Source organism: Epinephelus lanceolatus, chromosome 24, assembly GCF_041903045.1.
Source record: "Epinephelus lanceolatus isolate andai-2023 chromosome 24, ASM4190304v1, whole genome shotgun sequence".
Taxonomy (NCBI): Eukaryota; Metazoa; Chordata; class Actinopteri; order Perciformes; family Serranidae; genus Epinephelus; species Epinephelus lanceolatus.
Genome location: NC_135757.1, coordinates 11,871,255 through 11,894,694, shown reverse-complemented (window position 1 = coordinate 11,894,694; position 23,440 = coordinate 11,871,255). Strand labels below are relative to the sequence as shown.

General features: G+C 41.5%; 2 protein-coding genes across 3 annotated transcripts in view; one reads left to right on the top strand and one right to left on the bottom strand.

Moving 5' to 3' along the window:
- Positions 1 to 3,776: 3,776 nt before the first annotated feature.
- Positions 3,777 to 23,440, bottom strand: part of LOC117249785 (gamma-aminobutyric acid receptor subunit alpha-5-like) — a 28,343-nt gene continuing 8,679 nt past the window's right edge. Inside the window, exons 6-10 of the mRNA XM_033615503.2 lie at positions 20,893 to 20,975; positions 13,869 to 14,012; positions 6,479 to 6,631; positions 6,013 to 6,224; positions 3,777 to 4,215 (exon numbers count right to left, since the gene is read on the bottom strand). Coding sequence (XP_033471394.1) covers positions 3,916 to 4,215; positions 6,013 to 6,224; positions 6,479 to 6,631; positions 13,869 to 14,012; positions 20,893 to 20,975 — 892 coding nt within the window. The 3' untranslated portion in view covers positions 3,777 to 3,915. The remainder of the gene's footprint in view (positions 4,216 to 6,012; positions 6,225 to 6,478; positions 6,632 to 13,868; positions 14,013 to 20,892; positions 20,976 to 23,440) is intronic.
- Positions 7,907 to 23,440, top strand: part of LOC117249783 (gamma-aminobutyric acid receptor subunit beta-3-like) — an 81,702-nt gene continuing 66,168 nt past the window's right edge. For both annotated transcript variants that reach the window (XM_033615500.2, XM_033615499.2), the window contains exon 1: positions 7,907 to 8,148. In XM_033615500.2, coding sequence (XP_033471391.1) covers positions 7,997 to 8,148 — 152 coding nt within the window. In that variant the 5' untranslated portion in view covers positions 7,907 to 7,996. The remainder of the gene's footprint in view (positions 8,149 to 23,440) is intronic.

Below are 23,440 nucleotides of genomic sequence, written 5' to 3'. Positions count from 1 at the left end.
AGCAGGTACAGTAGCAGCTGATGTCTTTATTTTCATGGTTTTCACCAAGCCATTGTTTCTTTGACAATGCCCCCAACTGCACCGTTTAAACTCCATGAGATTAAACACACAGTGACTCTGAGGCAACTCTTCTGCTCGGAGCAGGGGTCCTTTTGTTCCTGAGTATGTCTCACCATAGTCCAACAAGTCACACAGGCTGTGCTATGGTGGGCTCGAGCCAAAATGCCACAACATGTGCTCATTGCTTCCAGTGTGATCAAGTCAATGTAGAAATAGATGACCAAAAAACACATCAGATCCAAAGAGATCAAAAGTTTGATCCAATATGAGCTCCTCTACAAGCAACAGGAAGAAAAGAATCTTACACATGTACACACAAACATTAAGAAAGATATCGGACGAAAACATCTTCAGGATGTGAAAGTCAACGTTAGACTTTGGTTGTTCTTTTTCTTCCAAGGGCTTAAAACTCAAACGATAAACATTGTCTTTTTTGTGTCAAAGCAAAGTTTAAAATTAAAAGTTTATTTACATGATTCCCTTACGAGACTTGGCCTAATTTCCCTCAAATTTCCGTAACTTAAAGGCCTGATGACACTGTAGTTTCAAGTGGCAAAAACAACTGTGTCAAAATCAGTTCATTCAGTTGAGAGAAAATTGAAGAAGCTTAGCTACTGTGACTAACAAGCACTAGCATGTCCTGGCTGGCGAGCATGTGAGCAGTTAGCTCCTCAACTACAGTAGTTCACCAACTGAGCCAGAAAGCCAACAAGCTTCTTGAACCACTTATTCCACCGTGCCACAGGCCTTTACGTGAGTTTAATGACATTTTCATCAGCAATTTATTATTTAATGCAGAAAATCATATGATAATGAAACGTCACTGATTGTTATTCTCTTTTTGTTCTTTCTCCCCACATAAGGGCATCAGAATTCCTCTAACAAAATGCCCTTGTAATTGTTAAATTCCTCCAGAAGGCAAACACTTTCTGCTTCAGTGAATGGAGGTTGGTCAGTTATGTTTTGTAGTTTGAAAAGACTTTTAATTTACGCAGAATTCATGGCAAATTAGTCTTACTGAAAAGGTAACTTCAGTATGTTTCAACCTGGTCCCTGTTTTCACATATCTGAGACTATGATACCAATGGGAACATTTTTTTAATTGGTTCAGTGATGAGTGAGAAGGCTGCAGCCAGCAGCTGTGAAACAGGCTGCAGTGTAACCACTCTAGGCATATGGCACCATTAATGTATGTGCAGCCACTGAAAGTGTTTGCCACTTTTTTGCCACCGACAGGCTCAGATTGTTATTAGATGTATCCTAGAACATTATGGAAAAGATCCCTACAGAGACAGACCTTTTTGTTAAAGAGTAACAACCAGAAACAGCCCCAAGATCGTTGTTGCCAAACCCACCAGACTCCAGTATGTATAGAGCCGGTACATATTTGCCTCTAACGGGGTGAATTAAGGGTTTATTTCAACCAAACCAGACTTGGTGATTGTTGGAACAGTGTTAAAGTGACTTTTGTAAGTCTTATTTTGATTCTGGCGACTTTGAAGAGTGTTTTATGATGATAAATTTACTGTTTATGGAGTCTGGTGGGATTGGTGAAAGCAATTTTGGGCTGTTTCTGGCTAAACAAAATTGATCTTAGGCAGACTTTTTACTTCTGCCCAGACATGTAACTACACGGCGTCACAGACCTCCCGTCTATTTTTGTAAGCTTAAACCATGTCCCTCAGTGGAAACAAAGCTTTTATTTATGTTAATTTCACAGATAAGAAACAATAAATTGTGTGTGATTTAACCTTTGGGGATTTATACATCGAGATTTATTCTGGATTCGTATGAGCAGAGAAAATCTCCACTCATTGCTAGGCTAATTTATACAATATAAAATGCCATAGGCTTGTGCTAATAACGTTAGCATGTTGTATTTGTTTGGAAAACCTGTTTTGTATAAGACAGTTGTTTTGTCGGTGAACCCAGTGAGTTGTAATGGAGCTGAATTTTATTACATTACCGTTGTTAAATGTTGCTGTTGTCCCTGGCTTCATATGAGAAGAAGATATCTCCGCTAGTCACTAGGCTAATTTATACAATGTAAAATGGCATAGGCTTGTGCTAATAACGTTAGCATGTTGTATTTGTGGGGAAAATGTGTTCAGATAAAGACAAGTGTTTGTCTGTGAATGCTGCGAGTTATAGTGAAGCTGATTTGTGTACTTGTCAATCAACTAAACTTAACAGCACTTCACAGAAACCTCCGCCGCCAACTAGTGTTTTGGAGGTGTAACTGCAGAGTGACACAGACACACCACTGCATAAGTATACCCTTTACTCTTAAACCAAAAGGTCTGTCTCTTTAGAGATCCTTTCCATAATGCTGTCAGACAATTGAAATAACAATCTGAGCCTGTTAGTGACAAAAACAAGCACTTTTAGTGGACTTAAACTAATGGTGTGAACACGCTCCATGTGGTTACATTGCAGACTGTTTCGCAGCAGCAATCTCACTCAATACTGGACAAATTTCAAAAAAGTCGTTCCTATTAATCACAAACACATGAGAAAATGGTCCAGGTTGAAAAATACCACAGTTACATAGGACTAATCTGTAAAGACTTCGGCAGCTGTCTTACTGTTATTTTGATCTACGTCACATCCTGTCTTTGTGACACTGACCCCTGGAGCTGGTGGTGTTGCAGTGTTTTGCCCAAGTATCAGTAAGAAGCATGCTTGCCTAAATAGAGGTCTGCACCCCTATGACAGTCTCCAAACTCTCACTCTGCTGATTTGTATGTCACACACTCTGCGTTTCGAGCAGCAGTCTCTCGGCTGTGAATATTAGTTTCCTAGCTGAGTGACCTGTGCTCAAAATTCAGTTAAAGCACGTATCCTAAATTTGTCCTGAACACCCCATCCACAGCTGTCCACTCACCCAGTGTAAGTGGGCCAAAGACGTTTTTTTTTTCTTGTTGGCAAGCTGCCCAAAATGATGACTTTTTATTTTTTTATGAATGAAAAAGCATCTCTTAATGTAAAAACTCTGCAATGATAATCTTTCAAATACTTTTTTTTTCACCTTTAGGTAGCACTCGTCATCTTCCACTGAGACTCTGTCTGCCAGTGCTTTTGGGAAACCAGGCCTGCAGCAAAGGGCTTTGAATCTTCAAGTAAAGATGTACAAAGAGACACACAAGCACCCACTGCAATAGGAGAAAAAAATGGCAAAGGTTCTTTTTTAAAAAAGAGACAGAAAACTAAATTATTAATGCACTTGCAGCATTAATCTCAAGAGATGTTTCTTCCACACAGTGTGGAATTAAGTACATTTTTTAAATCAATTTTTCAAATGCATGTTATATTGCAGGGTTTTTTTCCACAGCATAAGCTCAGTGCATTTCAAGCCTCCATGATAAGAGTAAATTTAGGAAAACTGCTCAAAATGCCTACATTAGTTTATTTAAAACCTCAAGTAGTCGCCATGGAGTGTGCTCCCATACCTTAAGCAGTGATTGACATATATATGGTCGGTATTCAAGACAAAGAGGAGTCCTTTTGAGGAGAGCGTCATGCAAACTGCAGCAGGATAGATGAGAAAGAAGCAAAGCACCCGCTCCCTCGAGGTCTTAGAAGCAAGTTTCTGTGTGATCGAGCAGTTTTTTAGGCCATAAAAACAGGAAAGGGATTCTGTTGCAGCCTTGCATCCATTCAAAGTGCTTGAATTAGATAGCTGAGTATAGTTTGTTTTTGTTCTTCAAGCGCAGATATTTGTTTTTTGTTTTTTTTTGTCTTGGGCAACGACCTTACAACAACCCCTTTTCTTTTAAGTCCACCCACTTTCAAATTAGAACAAACTTAATCCCCTAATACGAACTCTCTGTCTCAGGAAAAAAAAAAGGAGAAAGATTACGTTGAGCTGACCACTCCTTTCACCACCGGTTCTCTGTTCAGGTACGTGGCCCAGTAGACGAGGTTGAAGGTTCCAAACAGGACGGGGAACACTATCCGCGACATCTTGTCGATCTTGCTGACGCTGTTGTAGGTCTTCTTGGGGTCCACCATCTTGGTCTCTGCGGCCCGGAGCTGCACCGACGTCGTGTTGGAGATGGTGGAGATGGACACGTCCTTGGTGAGGTTGGGGGTGTAGTTGACGCCCGCTGAGCAGACGTTGTTGGGCTTCTTCGACAGCACCATGGGGTCTCGTTTCTACAGCGGGACAGATTGCAGTGAGCGGTGAATTGGTTTTAAACCCTGCTGTTTTTGGATAATCAATGTGTTTCATTCTGTCTGGAATAATTAGGTGCTTTTGCAGGCGAGTAACATTTCTGGCAAAACATTCAGGGATGCTGTGTAATTGAATTTCACACAGGTAGCAGTTTGGTTTATTTATGATGACTGCAGTGTGCAGGTCTGTGTTTTAATCCAGCTGCTAACACATGATTGACAGTTTTCCTGGTAAAATTTTAAGCAAGCAACTTGTATAGTAATAAGTGTTGTCAAGTAATGTATCCTGATTATTCCTAATGCAACTTAGGTCTAGTATATAAATCCTTTTCATAGTTCGTGCCGTTTACACAACCAAAACTGTAAGCTAAACTTTCATTTGGGAATACTGCCTTAATGTCATACTTGGAAAAAGTAGGTAACACTTTACTTAAAGGTATCTACATAAGGGTGACATGACACTGTCATAACTATTTTTTTTTTTATTAGCCTTTATTTATACAGGTAAAATCTCATTGAGACCCAGGGTCTCATTTACAAGAGAGACTATGACAACTACAACTACAACTATGACATGACACGGTCATGAACCTGTCATGAACATTATGTACATGTCATAAACGTTTATGACTGCTGTCATTAAGTGTCATTCAGTTTGGGTTGTCTTGATAATGACAACTTGACATTAACTAGGATGACATTACCGTAAGATGTCTTTGTCATGACAACTTGACATTAACAACAAATGCACCTCTTTTTGTGTTTATGACAAGTTGACATAATGATTGATACAAAGACATCCTCTGGTAATGTCATCCTGGTTAATGTCAAGTTGTCATAATCAAGACAACCCAAACAATGTCAACTTGTCATTACAAAAACCGAATGACACTTAATGACAGCAGTCATAAATGTTTATTACATGTACATAATGTTTATGACAAGTTCACAACAGTGTCATGTCATAGTTATGACAGTGTCATGTCACCCTCATGTAGATACCTTCAAGTAAAGTGTTACCAAAAAGGGTTTCCCCTCCACTCCAGTCCAGTCGCCAGAAAAAGATGTTGGCATTGTACAGTTCTACAAACAATGAATACATTACATTTGCAAATTTTTAGGCATAAAGCAACGATGTTTTGTCTTGACCATCGCCCTTTTCTGGCGGTGATTGTCCCATGGAAACCAGTTGTTTTTTGACAGAGACATTGCTGCTTTTCCAGCGGTCACTATGCCCTGAAAACGGGGTATTTTAAGCCAAAATGTGATCTTTTCGTAACCATTACCACGTTTCGATGTGTCAACTAGAGTGTAATTGTAATGTTGTTGTTGTAATCCGTGGTTTGCATGAATGTACAATGCCAACATTTCTTCTGTCAACTGGGATGCCCACTCTTGTAACTGTGTGCTAACCACATAGTGAGGGCCAGGGGACAGTTAGCTTATCTTAGCATAGCATAAAGAGTGGAAACAGCTTGCTTAGCTTTGCCCAAGGCTAACAAAATCCTTCCACCTACTGTTTATAGTGAGCTTATCTTTGACAGAGCCCGGCTAGCTGCTCCACTCTGCCTCCAGTTGTTATGCTAAGCTAAGCTAACCAGTTCCTCTCATTTCCTCCATGCACCTCTTGTTACATATTTATCATGCAGACATGAGAGGTACTGATCTTCTCATTTAACTCCACAACATGGCTACAACATGTGAAACCATTAATATGGTCCTTTAAAGTAGCATGACATTCATGTTTGGTACTTGCAATCTAGTGTCCCCAAGCTGTACCTTAGGGTGCTGTGCCTCGAGAGCCTTCTTGCCATCCCAGGCCCAGCTCCTTTTGGTGAAGTAGTTCACTGTGGCGAACTCGATGAGGGCAGAAAAGACGAACGCGTAGCAGACGGCGATGAACCAATCCATAGCTGTAGCGTAGGCCACTTTGGGGAGTGAGTTCCTGGCGCTGATGCTGAGGGTAGTCATGGTCAGCACAGTGGTCACCCCTGGGTGCAAACAAAAGGACGTGACAAATTTAAATTGAGTTGTATTTTTACAGGCTGTCTGGAAACAACTAACAGTCTCCCCTCACTCAACAAAGGTGGGCGCTTTAATAACTCTTAACTGCCAGCGACTGCAGTGCTGCTGCTCAGCGGCTGACCGTTATTACTCTCCCTCGTGTGGCTGTGCATGACAGGAATATTACCCAGACAAATAAAAACGTTAAAAAGTAAATGAGTAAATAAGCGGCTTCGCTCACCAAAGACGGTCCTCGCAGGAACTGATTCTCTGTTTAGCCAAAACGACACCTGGGACAGGATTACGGTCATGAAACAGGGCATATACGTCTGGATGACAAAATATCCAATCTTCCTCTTCAGGTAGAAGTGAACCATCATCACAGTGTACTGTCCTGAGGGGAGACAGAGAGATAGAAAGGATACAAAGTTAGATAGGGACAATAAACAGGTGCTTAGACATGTGATCTAACCTCCTGATTCGTTGGGTTTCCACACAGGACACAATTAAGTTACTGTTTACGGCCACAAACTTGACAGCTAGAGAAGTGCTCATTAACTCTTCTCTTCTTTTCCCACTGCAAATGTCTCCCTCCTCTGTCCCGCTATTGCGTTATGAAATAATTAGAGGTGGTGCAAACTGCAGGACAGAGGTGGAAAGGTTAAAAAATTAAGCTTGAACGTGACGGCGAAATGAACCTGACTCCAAATCCATTATTAAAGTGAAAAATGAGAGCAAGTGGCGTTAATTATTGCGAGGACATGACAATAGATTATCATGCAGTTAGTGTCTGGGATTGGACCACGGGGCGATGACAGTTGGAGGTAAATCCAGAGGAAATGTGGCGAGATAGAAAGAGAGAGAGGGAGACACAGTATTCAGTTAAACAAGCGAAGATTGCATTTGAGGCTTTAAAAAAAATCCTCTCACCAGCAGCAGTTTGTGGCTGCAGGCGCTGGTAAACTATGAAAAACCCAATGACTATATTCCACACACTAGGGCACATGTACACAGGCTCTCTCACTCTCACACACACACACACACACACACACACACGCAGAGTAATACATGAGGCTTTCTCCAGGCAAAATCGGATTTTTGAACCTCCCTAATCCCTGGTTACAATCTGCATCCTGCCATCAGTGAGAGAAAGACAGAGAGTGAGGAGGAGGGGGGAGGCTTCCTGTCCTGGGATCCTCACACAGCACCAAGCCCCGCCCACTCCGCCCTGCCAATCCAGGCACCGACACATACACACTCTGAAACACACATGAAGCATGATTTCTAACTGCTGACAGCCACCACACACACACACACACACACACACACACACACTCTGACACACACCTCAGTCTAAGCCACGGAGAGGGACACTCGCTGCTGCTAATCACTGGTGGGATGGAGGGGGGCTAACCGTGTGGACATTTTCTATCTTTCCTGTTGTTCTTTTGTCATCTGACAGCTGTTTGTGGAGTAATGATTAAACGTGTTTGATGAGACTGGCTGGCGTGCGAGGGGAAGAAATCCAGAAAATGCACTGTGGGCTTCAACTGACAGCGGCCTGAGAGTGAGGCAGACAAGAGCGACACAACACTCATCAACGTCACCGCCATGCCTCGACCAGGAGATCCCCAACACTGTTAGTTCTCACTGCGACCCCATCACCTGTGACGTCCTCATGACTCCAGGCCGCCTGGCTCACAGATACCCTGTCAACTGCCGACCTGGGACACCCCGGGGTGGCCTTTGCCCTTGATGCATGGATCCCGACAGGACCGGGGGCAGAGGAATGAGGAGGAACATGTTCCTCTGGTGGATCTTACTGCTTTTCTTCCAAGGATTTGTATTTCACAATGTCCACGGGGAACTTCCTTTTATAGCGGGGAACAATGCTGCCATGCTGGTCAACTGGTGAGTAGGAAATAATGTTTTCACCTTTAACATCCAAGCTAGTGATCATCATCTGGAAATGAGCCCTGCAAGTCCTTACGAACTGTCCATAGAACTAATGCTACAACACATCTTATCTACTTTTAGAGTCAGGAGTTATCTCAGGGAAGCTATTACTGTCTGAGACGGTGCAAGTCACAACCTTCAAGAGAAACTTGTGGGCTAATCTCCTCCTCCATGTCCTCAAAAAGGAGTGTTGTCTAAGATTAGATGTGCTAATTAAAGCCTCACAACATCACATCCGTGCGCTATTGTGAGCCGTGCACCTCCATACCTGAGGTTTCGAGATCTGTCTTCATTACCAACCAACAAAAAAACACTTGTTCATTGAAGCCATGCAGCGAGAGCTAGGAGATGTTCTGCTGCTGCTCAGAGTTACAACACAAGAAAGGCCAGATTATCATTAACTGACTCCTGTTTTGAATTTCAGCTCCACAAGTGCTTCATTACTTTGTCTAGACCCAATGAAGCAGCAGGTGACTGTCAGACTTGTTTTAATCAAGTGAGGAAACAACAGTAAACTCCAGGTGACATTTATCAGAGTAAGATAAATCTACTGGCCCTCACAGCAAGCACATGAACGTATCTGGGGACATTTAATATACAATTCTAATAATGTTTGATGACTTTCAGGCAACACATCTTGTAATAGTCAGATATCTTTGAAATGTGGTAGACTTGAATGTGCTAAAATAATAAATATAGTCATGCAGCAGGACCACGCCATACAAAGAACTGTGAGAAGTTGTTGTTAAAGTTGTCACCTGTCATTCCCACATCGGCGATTACACCTTCAGTGACACTGAATATTCCATTTTCAGCACGTTTGCATGTTTATCATAGCTAAAAGTGTCATATTTGGTCTGTGAAAGTGATAAGCAAGGGAGTCAAACACATACCGTAAATTAACCTACTGGACTGAATGTGACCCCCCTGGAGCCAAAACACATCAGCAATCTCCACCACTGATTTGGACGGTTTCCAGACAGAAGCTTTGAGCTGCATGAATGATGATTTACTGCCCTCAGTCCTTGGGCTAAATGGAATTCACAGATAACGTTTAGCATTTTTCTTGTAATGATCATAACACCAGATGGCAGTTTGATGATTTAGGGGCGGACAAATACTGTCAAATAAACTGTCAGACATATAAATACAGATAAAATGACCTTGAGTATTGATTAAATGTTGAAGTACATGACATTTCAAAGAGGGTAAAGGTCGTTGCCTGATCACTCATATGAGAAGAATAGAGTAGTTGGTGTCAGGTTTCAGGGAGCCAGAACTGGTTGAAAATTTTTGTCAATAATTTGACAATGAAAAATGGTATAATAGTGCTATTAGAAGTGGTGTGTCAGGCATAGATATAGAAATGTAAATGCCTCAATGGCCACTGAAACGTACACCAACATCGTCGTCATATTGGAGAGCAAGACTTGCCTGTAAACAAATGAAAGTAAACAGAGGAGAGGTGGTTTTTTTTGGATAGAACGTACTACTTATTTCAGTGAGTCATTTTTATATTCAAAGGTGTGTATCGTTGAACAGAAAAAGTTAATTCAAATTTTGACAGTGTGGCTATAATCGCTGCTGGACACTCAAAAGAGGAGTGCGCAGATCGTATGCTCGTTGGCCGTCGGCTGTGCAATTTTTTGATCAAGAGACAGGTAACGTGAGGCAATTGCCTTGTTGCCAATAGTTCTTCAATGTCGGTTTGGTTTGTCTGGGCCTTAACATGAAGTTCAATGTTGGTTTGGTTTGTCTGGGCCTTAACATGAAGTGAATTACTGACATTGAGGAGAATAATACATCAGGAATTGTAGAAACTCATGTTTGTCGACACATTTTTAACTGTAGCTAGCACGTTAGCTTGCTAATGCTGTCTGCTTATCAACTCCTTGATCATAACAGAATACAGTAACTTTCACCCCTCATCATTTTAGGAAGGCCACAACAAGAAAACTTCTAATTATTTTGTATTATGTGTGTTTAGATTGGTTCCAGTCTCTCATTGGACGCCTTTTATAAAAAAAAAAAAAAACAACAACACAAAAAAAAAACACAACAAAAAACTCTCCTGTTACTGAATAATATTTTTCACCTCAAATGTTTTCAGGAACATATTTTAGTGTACTGTTTAGCTGTGAAATGAGAAAGTTTGTGACCCGGCCACCATCTTGGATATTGTTTACCGGAGCACCAAGCACTGCCCACCAGCCGGACCAACTTTTTCATTTTACAGCTAAACAGTACACTAAAATATTGTTTCTGACAGTTTCGGCAAATACGACACAGAGTTATTTTCAGTTACCAACTGTAGTTTCCAAAAAGCAGCTTTAATTTAAAGTACATTCTGAATGAATTACCCCACAAGACAACTTGATAAAAACATGAATTTTATAAGCCGGTATTCTATAGAAGGCTGCACAGCACCCTGATTTTGTTCAGCATTTTTGCCCTTTTTTATCATATCAATGCATCTTAATCTTTAACTTATACAAATTTTGTGTGTTTAAATATTAACGTGTCCCTAGTATTTTATTTACAGTTACCAGAAGACATTTGCCAGGCAGATATTCAGCCTTTCAGCCATCCTTTTATCAACTGGTCAATTAACTTTAACTAACTTCAATTTTAATTTAATTTTTAATTTCTATGTATCTACTTATTTTAAATTATTTTATGGCTTTTTTAATGCCACTGTATTATTGTTGATGAGGGGAAGTGTGGTCTATGTATGTATCTATCTATCTATCTATCTATCTTGAAAACCGGTCAACAAGGCATCTGATCAACCACCCAGTTAGTGAACCAACAATGCACTTCCTCAACCAATGAACCCTTTAACCCTTTGCTTTAAAACACAGGAAGGTTTCACTTGTGGCGTGCAGATTAAATAAATAAATAAACAAAATAAATAAATAAAAAAAAAACAGGGGAAATCCACACTTTTAATAATGATTCTACTAGAAACTGGAGGGAAGTGTATTACAGTTCCATTTTACATAAGAGTATTAAGCAGATGCCTTTCAATGCCCCCACCCCCCCATGCGTCAGAGCGAGGCTGTCCAATCCCAATGTACACACAGACACACACAAATCTTTTTTTTTAATCTTTGTGAGGACCCAGCTCACATTTTAAGTCAAACTATTTACATTATGCTAAATATCAAACTTAAAAGCTTCCAATCATACTCATGAGAATCAGTTTTATTTAGAGTTTCACCTTAATACTGAACCTAAACCTGACTCATAGATCAGATACAACCTGCAGTAACCAGGTTCCATCAAAACGTCCTGACTTTGTATTTTTTTTTTACCATTCCTGTGAGGACATTTGGTACTCACGAGGATAAATGCACAAGAGCACATACCCACAAACACACAGATACACTCAGCGACAGCCAACCAACCAATCCCTCGCTGATCTGTGATGTCATCTTCTTATGCAAAAGCTGATGGGTGGTTGGATGGGGGGGGATTAACCCTAGGTCTCAGGTCTCTCTCTAGCTCCGCGTGTGTGTCTGTGTGTGCGCGCGCGTGGGCTCATGTGGGGATAAGTGTTGTTTGACAGGGCTGTCCGGGCCTGTAGACAGCTGGTTGTGTGAGGGATAGGCTACTCTCCTCCACTAGCCTCCACTCATTGACTCTGATCTCCTGATAATGTTTCCCACATTTACTCTCTGCCTCGCACGCCCATCTCTCCCTGCAGCGTTTATCTTTTCTAATCTAGAATTAGTTACATCATGTTATTTGGTATTACACTTATCATGCATCACATACAGTATGAATTTACCCAAGAAGAGGGTGCACAAGACAGGAGAAGAATGAGGGGGGACTGTAAGTAAAGGGTGGAGCTGTTCCACTGTGGTTTGATGTCTTTTAATAAATTAAAGGGTTAAAGTATCATTCTATAGCTGTCTTGATGTCACAAAACCCCACAAAGGGCCAACAATTAGCTGTTAGCTTCTTAAAACATTCCTCCTTCTCTATCTTGTCATCTCCTCAGACAGCGAGCACCCAAAGAAGAGTAAATAGTGTGGTTACTTGTATAGAATATTGGCTATTCTGTAAAAATTTAAGTTATACATCGAATAAAATATGTCACTTAGTCAGGGGTCGTTAGCTACTCAATGACTGAAAAGGGATCCCTTGAGGAAAAAGGCTGGGAACCACTGGTGTAGCTAACGAAACGAGCAAGCTAACGGACAAAACTACCGTTAGCTTGCTTTTACGACTTGTTTAGGATAAAGGGTAAAAGAGTGATATGAAATTATCTCTCTTTTACCCTTTTTATTACAGTATTCACACATAAATAAAACAAACTGAGCCCTGGCCAATAAATGTTATACATTATTTCCCCCTCAAACTGTTATATGACAGCTACAGTGCTACACATAGCTGCAGTGACTATACATAATAGATTGCTTTTCAATGGACAGCACTACAGGCGTTTCCTAGCAACAGATATTGCTGGCCTGCTCCCTTCGTCAAATAAAATGATACAGACTGGATGTCCTTACATTCACATGATTCACAAAGCATACTGTAGTCTATAATGCTTACACTCAAGTGCTTATTACTAGCCTTTAACTTAGATTGAATTTGGTACAGCCCCATCCTTGTAATTGTACTGTGTACGCTTCAGTTCGTGTTATATAGCTTTATGACGCACATGGTACCTATTTATCTGTCATCACTTGTGCTTTTTCTATCATCAAAAAATGTCCATCTTTTGATATTAAGTACCACTCTTCTCACATACATCTCCTCCACCAAAATGAGCGTGTATATGCAGGTTTTATGAACACGGCTCTGCAGTGTTTTTAGTGGTGTCACATTTGAACTTCAGAAACGAGCCTATCCCAGCTGTCATTGGGCAAGGGGCAGGGTACACCCTGGACAGGTTGTCAAACTATCGCAGGGCTGACATGTAGAGACAGACAACCATTCACACCTATGGACAATTTAGAGTCACCAATTAAACTATCCCCAAACTGCATGTCTTTGGACTGTGGGAGGAAGCTGGAGTACCCAGAGAAAACCCACCCTGAAACGGGGAGAACATGCAAACTCTGCACAGAAGGGCTCCCACACCCAGGATGGAACCAGGAACTCTCTTGCTGTGAGGCGACAGTGCTAACCACCACAACACCGTGCTGCCCCAGAAAAGCCGCAGGTTCAAGTAATTTAACCACTATTAATGTTAGCAGGGGGATAAAATGGAAGTTAGTTGCTCGGCTGGCGAAAGTCTCTGGTGCGCTTGCTCTATGGGCTCGATGACGCAGAAGATCTGGGTACTTTTATAACCTGGAAGTAAAACTTTTTTGACTTCATGTGCCACTGAGCAACTTTCACAGCAATGAACAAGTCCCTACCTTCAACTGTGTGCTGTTCCTTTTAATACATTCATGATCCACTGCACATGGGAGTTTGCCTAGAGGTCTTTCTGGCAAAAAGCGCTCTGGGCAGAAGCGTATTCGTTTTGACCAAAAGCGCGATTTTTTTCCACACCCTTAACCAAGAAATCCTCTAAGGAAACTTTCCCCAACAGCGTGTCTACCTGGGAGTCATGAACTGGACCCTTTTCTTTGCTTGTATCAGCTTTAGATGTATATTCTCTTTTTTGTAAATTCAAGTTTGTTTATTATCCATAGACACACTCACACACACACACCTACCTCTGCTTGTGTGTATGTTCTCAGTGCCGGCAGTTTGCCCGATAAGATGGTACTGGTTGAGTCTGGAGCCGTCCCCTGCCACCTCCACAGACTTATCAGCTCCCTGGGTCCAAGTGTAGACGACCTCTGACACTGGATAGGCGTCTGAGACAGAAGGGGAGAGAGATGACTTGAAATTAGCCTGTGATTTAGAGTTTAACATGTTCATTTGTAATACATGAACATCCAAAATGCAAGTTAAAGTACTTAGTAACAGTTGATTTCAACCCTGTCATCGCTCATATTATGTGTAGCCACCCATGTGCTTGTGTGTGTGTGTGTGTATTTGAGCCCTGGCGCCGAGTCTTTCTAGCACTTTTTGATTAGACCACAGGCTCAAAGCCAAAAACAGAATTTTGCTTGCATGCCTGTAAATGTGTGTGTGTGTGTGTGTGTGTGGGCAGATATTTGAGTGTATTTTTGTTTAAACCACACTTCTGGGTCAGAGGTGAGCTCCCCTGTCGGCAGGAACCAGACCGAGTCAGATTAACTGTGATGTGTTGCATCACACTTGTGATGAAAAACAGAGCTCAAACTCTGCAGCCTCTCTTGCTATTTCATTTATTCATGTTGAATCCCGTACAAACACTGGACATCGATCTATCACCTGCCCCCTGCTGAGGGCTGGAGTATGGAACGATGAACATTGTAACTGGCACGGAGAGAAGGATTTATCCCTCTGAATGTTTTAGATCTGAACTGTTTGTCATTTTTATCTGCCACAGTTCAACCTGAGATTCAATCCAAGCACACTTTTTATTAGAGAATAATTTACACACTGTTTATTGTGAGGGGATGAAAATACAATCTGAATGAATCATGTTGAAACAGAGTGCGTTCACAGAGCAGTCTGTGCAGCCAAATGTATTTTTGTCAGTTGGAAATTTGTCAGTGTGACAATTATGTTTGTAACTTCAATGTCTCCAAATAGAAGACAAGACAAGTACATTTAAACAGTCAAATGTTTACAACATGTTTTGCTGATTGTGACAAAAACTAATTGCTTGGCCTTGTGCAACGAGGTCGTTTATTTCTGTCCAGTGCATAACATCTTAACTTGAGTGTTTCCATTCTGAGTGTTCTCTTGGCAGCTGGCTACTGCTGTACTATATATGTAGAGCACTGTCAGGTCAGAGGCCAGGACCCTTAATTGTAGGGTAGTTAGATTGCAATAAGGGATTATTGGTGAATTTCATTACGCAGAGGAAGAGCTAAAGACTTTGGCAGGCAAGGCGGTACACCTGTGCCAACTTTTCAACAGTTCACGCTTAATGCTTTGCTGCTCCCGTCTTGTGTGTGAGGCAAGGGGAGGTGCAACACAGCCAAACTCATCATTTACTATACAGTAGCTCTACACACTCTGAGTGGAGCTGCAGGAAATATTCATCAAAATAAATGCATAGGGTTTTACAAACCCAAATGTGTTATTCTGAAACAACACAGGTGACAGACAAATGAATATTCAATGTCACACATGTCAATAATCAGCTCAGTATTAGCACAGGGTTGCTTCCTGATAAGATTTTTACAGTATGTTATTAGAACTGGACAATCAAATGTGAAGGATGTTGTTCAAATCAATCAAAAAGCTGAAGACAACAAAATTGGCAACCCAGTGCACAGAAAAAATGCTGGCATTGTATGTTTCTGCACACCATGGATATGTTACATTTGTATGTTGTTATGTAGTGGATACAGTGAAACAGCAATGCTGTGTTTAACTTGTGGTTAGGGTTAGGTACAAAAACGACTCGGTCATGGTTAGAAAAAATTCATTTTTTGGCTTAAAATACCAGGTTTCCCAGCAGGAAAGGCAACGATGTCTCTGTAAAAAACGACCACTCTTTGTCCATAAAAAGCTACTGGAAAAACGACGACAGGTCGCTATAAAACACTCACATTTGGTGCTTAAAAAGCTGCTGTAAAAACAGTGATGGGATGCTACAAAACACTCATGATTGGTGCCTGAAAAGCTGCTGGATAAACAGTGAGGTGCTGCCACAGAACACCCACATTTAAAAAGCCTTTTGAAAAACAGCGACAAATTGCTACAAAAAAGCCCAGCATCTAGTGCCTAAAAAGCTGCTGGAAAAACAGTTAAGGCTCGTCACAAAACACCCACATTTGGAGCTTCTAAAGCCAGTGGAAAACAGTCAGGGTGTTACCATAAAACACAAACATTTGGTGCTTAGAAATCTGCTATAAAAACAGTGATGTGTTGCTACAAAACACTTATGATTGTTGCCAAAAAGCCACTGGAAAACAGCGAGTGGTTGCTACAAAACACACCCACATTTGGAGCTTAAAAAAGCTGCTGTAGATGCAGCAGTAACTTGCTAAATCACGACTGGTTTTGTTGTATGTCACTCTCAGACAGAGGTCTGCAGCTCGGCGAATGTCTTGCCCAGGTGTCACATCATCCACCATCCCCTCTACCTCCAGATGATAAAGTCAGCTCATATACCACAGCACTTTAGAGGTGTTTATATGATAGATGTGAAACATCCAAATATAACTTATTTTTGGTCCATTTCTTTCAAATGGAGTCAATTAAAACTACTTTGTTGGGGTTGGGAAAGTTAAAATGATAGTTAACATAGGTAGAATAGAAACCAGTGTTGACTATAGGTCCAAGATGGAATATTAACCCCAAGCAGTCTCAAATAAATTAATTTATTTGCTCTAACCAAAGCTGCAAATGTTAGCATGTCTTGCTAACTAGCTAAACACTACAAGGTCAAGGAGCAATTCACTGAAATCAAATTACACTAGCTTGTGGGGTTACAGGCGATGTTTAAAAGAAGCCCTCTTCACAACTAGTACATCCACTGTGTTGTATATCCTCACTGTCCTGGATGCTGAGTTTCGGCTAACGTTAGCAACTCTGTTCTGCTCCTTATGGTGAAACGTGGTGAAAAGAACAATGCCGTTTCCTTTGTTTGCAAATAGCTGTGAAATCAACAGTCATCAGCTGGAAATTAGAAAAAGTCTGAGTGGTAAATCTGCCTCCATTATCACTGTAAACTGCACATGTGCTCAGCAAGAGCAGAAAACTTGGCAGGTGTAGTAACAGCAACTAATGGAGCAAGGTGTAGGAAACAATTACTCTCACAACTGCAAAAGGTCACCTGTCAGGAAAGTGCGTAAAACATAGGTTGTTGAACCAGTGCTGTCATTTTTGTGGTGAGGACAAACTGGAGAACACCAGCTTCTTTTTGCACGTTGGAGTATCCACAAAGAATTTGGGCCATGGTTTGGCTTTGGGACAGCCTCAGCCCTCTCTGTGACCCTCTAAGTCCTGAACTGACGCTGGTTAAATAGCAAATTCTTATCCTTATCAGATCTGGTGGCTGGGATGGCAGACTCCTTTCTGCTGTTCAGGTTTATTCATGAGTATCATATCATATCTGAGATTATGAAAGGCTCCAAGAAGGAGAGCAATCATAAAATGATTCACTCCGACATATGTTCAGAGGGATCATTGTGGGTTGAAGGCAGGACAAGCTGAGAGATGACTCATTAGAGCAGATTTCATTGTTTTCCCTCTGCTCACGTGGGCAGGTTTTGTGCACCTCACATCATTATCTGCATCCTTACGCACTTATTCGGAGAACAAGCAGTTGCTAAACATCCATCTCGCTGTAGACACCAGCTCTGCAAAGTTCCACGTGACTAGCCTTTCTCTGCGCTGTTGATTACGGCAGTCATCCAGAGCAAGTAGTTTTCTTTAGCAACTGTTTTTCTGCCTGTATGAGTTGGCTTCGACCTGTGGCCTCTCGCTAAGACAGATTTAATGTGACTGTTACGGTTGTCATGGTTTTCCAGACTGTTCATCACAAAGAGTTTACAGCTTTTGTATCTGATGCACTAACAGTACCAACACTTGGTAACTGCTAAATATATATGGTAAAATAAGAAAGTGCACCACTCTTAGCTGGGATTGCATCTTGAATTAAAAGCCACACATCACTGGGCTCACTACTCTAACTCCTCGGTGCATTTGTGAGAGTGGTATGGCTGACGGCCAGCAGCTGAATAAGGACAGGTGCTGTAAGGCCAGAATAAGGGATTAGTTGCCCTTTACCTGGGCCAACTTTAGAGCAGGCCCTCGTGCTTTTATTACACACCAAATCACTACTCTGTTACCAATCAGGGGATACAAGGAGCTATGGAAGATGTCAGGTGTATGAACACTTACTTTTACTGCTATTATGACCTTCATAATGTGGCCGAGCACCCTGCCAATATGCACTAACCCCAAATTGGTCAAGATGTTGTGAAGAAGGAAGTCTGAATCGTGGTATTTCTTTCTTCTTCTTAACCTTGACTGCTTCTGTAGCTCCTGCTCTGCGCCTTTGTAGGCAAGCACTGAATGATCACATCATGACGCTCTGAATAAAGGAAGAGGGGGGATGGAGAGATTTGGTGGCTTTTTTTATACATGAGGGATTAATTTTGCCCATTTTTCATTACACCAAATGTTGTCTCCTTTTATCCCTCACTGATGTACAATAGTAAACAGTGGATTCAGTGGACTGCGGTCTTTTTTAATTTATTTTTGCAGCGCAGGTTCGACTAAACAGCTCGGGCATTGTATGATTCTGCAAACCACAGATACATTATATTTGCATGTCTCATAAGTATCATATCAGCGTCTCTGGCAGTGGAGGGGATGGCGAGATACCTGCCAAGATGCAGACCACTGTTTGAGACCAGCAAACAACAAAACCAGTTGTTTCTAGAGATTCATTGCTGTGTTTCCACCAGGGATAGTACGTCTATTTTTTTGCAGAGATGTCATTGTGTTTCCTGTTGGGATTTTGTAATGAAAAGCAGTTGTGTGTTGTTGAGACATCGCTGCATTTCCTGTTGTGATAGTGGCACAAAAAGTGTTTTTACCGAGACATCACTGTGTATCCTGTTGGTATTTTGTCATGAAAAGCAGGTATTTCTTTACTGAGACATTGCTGTGTCCTATCTACCTATCTACCACATAATAATGTACAAATGTAACATATCCATGCTTTGCAGAGATGAATGTTGCCAACTATCATTAAGGCGACTGGATTACATTATATCATCATGCTGTAGTAATGAGAGTGGACGTCCGGCACATTTGCAGCAGTGTGATGTGTAATGTTACCTGAGGACAAAGGCTTAATCAGGAGGTAGTCAGGTCAGACTGAGAACTGCACAGTCTCAGCGCCACAAACAACAAAAGAGAGACGTTCCCCCTACTGTGACACTTCATCTTGTGAAACTGCAGTGTTGCCATCAACACATTATTCTCATTGTACACTTACACTTTTAACCTGCAGGGTATCACACCTTGGCGATTAGGTTAGAGTTTGCCGCAGGCAGGCCCAACAGCTCCTTCCCCTGTAATTGGATTGCAGTCAAATGTGCTTCCCTTGAGTGTGGGTGGACCGCGACTCACAGAAATCTGGGGATAAGAGCCTCATCCTTTTAGCCCAAGAAGCTCCCGAGGTGTGGCATTTGGCCAGATCTGTCTTTAAATACCCCGAGGGCCACTCAAGTTTCTATACATGTCCTCAGCGGTAGGACACACAGCCAAGCTGTCCTGTTAAGAAGGCATTGGGGAAAACCCTTCTGATCATTGGCCTAATTAAGTGTTGGAGAACATGCGCTAATCTCCTCTTCTCTCTGTGACCTCGTCCAAAGTTCTGTAATAGTCGTTGCAAGGGAGGACCATGAATATGTAAAAAAAAAAAAAAAAAAAGGTGCTCGATCAGAAACATCAGAGGTCCACACATGTCAGTGATCTGAGCCAGACTAGTTTGTAATCCTCTCCGGTGGGTCTACCCTGTGAAGATCCTGTTGCTGACTTCCTCTGTATATTGATCTCAGTCAGTGTGCATGTATACCTTCTTAAATATACACTCCTTTGGCTTTGCTGCTACAGACTCACTTGTTCTGTGCAGCGAATCTGTACTTGGTCTAGCTTATGGTGGCTAACGTTAGCATTCTTATAGGCGACTCAGGTGGAGTGTATGTTGAGAGCATTAGAGCAGTGGTTCCCAACCTTTTTCCTTCAGGGACCCCTTTTCTATTATTGAGTAAACGGATGACCCCTGACTAAGTGACATATATTATGGATATTTCATATTATATTCAAAGCATAACACTGCAGGACATTTGTTTAAAACAAGGGATTTGTATGCAATCTGAGCAGATTATTTTCTTCCTGATAAATTTAGGGGCATTACTATCGCATGTATTTTAAAAAAAAAATTAACAATCATACCTACTTATATTTATTTCTATTGACAAATTCAGTTTTTCTCCCTGACTCTTGGCCATTGCTTTATTAGCGCTTTGGTTGTTTTAACTGCAGACTTTTCTCATGCAGGGCAAGTATGTTAAAGCAGAGAGTGAAGGCAGGTCCTCACTGTGCCCTTATCTCATGAGATTTCTTCCAAGTTTATATCTTTAATAATAATCTAAACTTAAACAAAGGACATTTCTTCACAGAAATGAATTGAATGCTGAGTTTTCTTACATCCCTTAAAATCAAGAAGACCTTAAAGAGCTTTGGCAACCCTGAGTGGGGGTCGGGACCCTCATGTTGGGAACTAGGGGGGTTGTCGAATGCGCAAGGTCTGGCACTGAGCGTTAGCAGGCTTATTGCTCCATTACTGAGTCATTTCGCTGACTGTACTTCTCTTGTGCTACTGTTACAACAGCTTTGCACTGTGGCTAAATGCTTTCAAAGTGAACTTGACAATCTTAGATTTAATATAAGGAGAGCAAAGTCAGCAATCTGCAGAAGATAATGACTTCTCAACTGAATCTCTGCAGCAGCATTCTATCAATTAGCCAAAAATGGCTCCTTATTGTTCTTTAAATTTAGATTCGTCGAACTTATTGCATCGCGCTGTTTATCACCATTGTACATCATAATAGCTGGATTATATAGTCAGGAACAAGATGTAAAGTAGAAATTCAGACATGAGATTGTACTCACAGCTGCCAAACTTGAGCGGGCAGGCGTGTGCATCCATGGGGAAATCCTCCAGCTGCATGGGGCATTCTGCTGATATGGTCAGTCTAATGCAAAACACACACATATAATGTACTCATTAACCATGTATAGTCTCACTTCAGCAGTCACCACCTTTTAACATTTGACTTAATGTATACAGAGCACTGTGCAATTACAGGGACAGCAGCAATTGCTGAATCACTAAAATTACAGGGCACCAAAACAAATCAAAGGCTGCAGCTTTACGAAGACGAAGAGATTTTCTCTCATAGCAGCAAAATGATTGCAGTTTCAAGTGCAGCAGCTCCCTCTCTCAGCAACAACACAGTGGCAATACTACCACCTGCTGGCCACACAGCTCATGTGTTATTTGTCTCTGTACAGGATTGGGAAACTTTTCTAAATGACCCTTTGAACAACCTCTCATGCCAGTCATTTTACTCAGATATACATAATCTCAGCTGTATCTCATTATGGACACCATTTAGATGGAGGACTTGAGGTGACGTTTATCTCCTGCTTCATTTAGATTTATTCAGTCCATCCAAAGCATGCCAATAGCTTTCCAAATCTAATTTTCTGCCAGTCATTCAAGACGTGGCGTTATCATTTAAGCCGCCGTGACGGTACCTCAGTGTCCTGAAAGAACCGCAATGATTAAGTGAATCAAGCACACACACACACACACATCATAATTGTTCTTTTTTTTGTTGCAATCTGTCCTAGATTGAATCAAGGCCCTTCTGGGTATTTTTGCTCATTGCATGATGATAAACAGTAATACAGTGATATGATGATGTGGATTCACTGAACTTAATGGGCTGGAGGAAGAAGAATTAAGTGGTGTGGAAACCAGAGCACAAAAACACGTTTACGACATTAAATGTTTCCTTAGCAATTGCTTTATTTTCTGCTTTCACCACTCAGGCATACTTCAACGTTTGCTACAGTATAAGATTATTTTTCCTTCAGTGAACTATATTATAATCTTAATGACAACTGTGTCACCAAGATGTGGTGGAATCCTCCTGGGTCATGTTTTTTTTACGCTCCAAAACCTCCCGCATGTATGTATCTACCGCAGGAGGTTTCCCCAATTATATCATTAAAGCTAGCGGTGCATAGCAAAATGGGATAAGAGGCCACCTCTGGTCCCCACAGAGTCGACTGTTTTGGGGCTCAGCTTGCATTCCACATCAGTGCAGGATTATCCAATTGCATTATTGTGTCTAAAACAGCTGAGGGATTGTGTGTGGACAAGAGGGGAGAGTGTCTTTGGGATAAATAAATGAGAACATGGCTGCTGGCGATCATACCATGTTCTAATTATTCATGTGGCCTTGCCCCATTGGCAGGGACGCCTGTAAAGATAGTGGCTTTTAATTTGGGGTTGTGATTAGAGCCTTTAATGACAGAATCTATGTGTCCCTTTGCATTTTTAATTTAAATATCAGGGGTGAAATAGCAGATTAGAATAAGACTCGTGAGTGTGTCCAGCCGGTGTGGAGTGAGCAGTAAATCACAAGGGGTAACACACCAGAAACAGACCAGCACACGCACCTTCACGCCCACGGGAAATCTAAAGTTTCCAATATGCCTGACCTTGCAGAAAAGTCGAAGAACTTGGACGTCGGGACGAAAGAGAAAGGGCTGAGTTTTGAGTCGGGCAGCTTTGTGCTGTATTAACCACTGAGCCACCATGCTGCACCATCTGTCTTTTCACACTAACAAGCACAGTTTTAACTTGTATCACATACAATCGCTCTCCTGGGAGCTGGGGTTATATAAGATATCAAAGGTGTGAAGAAAAACACAAAACTGAACTGTTAAAAGTGTCAAAATAAGGTTAAATACGGAGCTGTCATTATAAATCATACAAATTGTCAGTATGATTAGACAGAAGGCGAACATTGTGAGCATGAATGGCAGCTGCACCTAATGATAATGGTGTGTTGTGCGCTCGCTCCGTGGCAATATAGAGGCTTCAACCGGCTGTATACGATGCAGCCTATCTGGTATCCGGCTATAATGGGCCACCATCAAGCTCAGTGTGCATTAAGCTCGCAGAGGGTTGTGAACAGGGGTGTTTCATGAATTATCCACGGAGACAAATGCATAGAAATTTGCTCCATAAAACCCCGCCGCTCCTCCTCAGAGTAATGCTTTTCAAACGACACGAGAGAGGAGCTTTCATGGACACCCATACGTGATGCGGAAATGGTGTGTGTGGGAGAGGATTTAATGTTTGTAATGTGACATGACAGTATGTCTGTGCCTCTGCTTACAAGGGTTGATTGTACATGTTTTAATTGTATCTGTGCTGGAAGTGTGTGTGTGTGGATGAATCCTGTGGGGATGGGCACATGTGGTGCTTTAACTCCATATACTCTTTATTATGAATGCTAAGTGCTGTGAAAAAAAGTGTATGTGCTTACAGTACACATGAGTGTTTCTGTTTGCTTTGTGCAGATCTTAATTTAATTCAATTCAATTTAATTTAATGTAATTTAATTTCTAATTTATTTCTAAT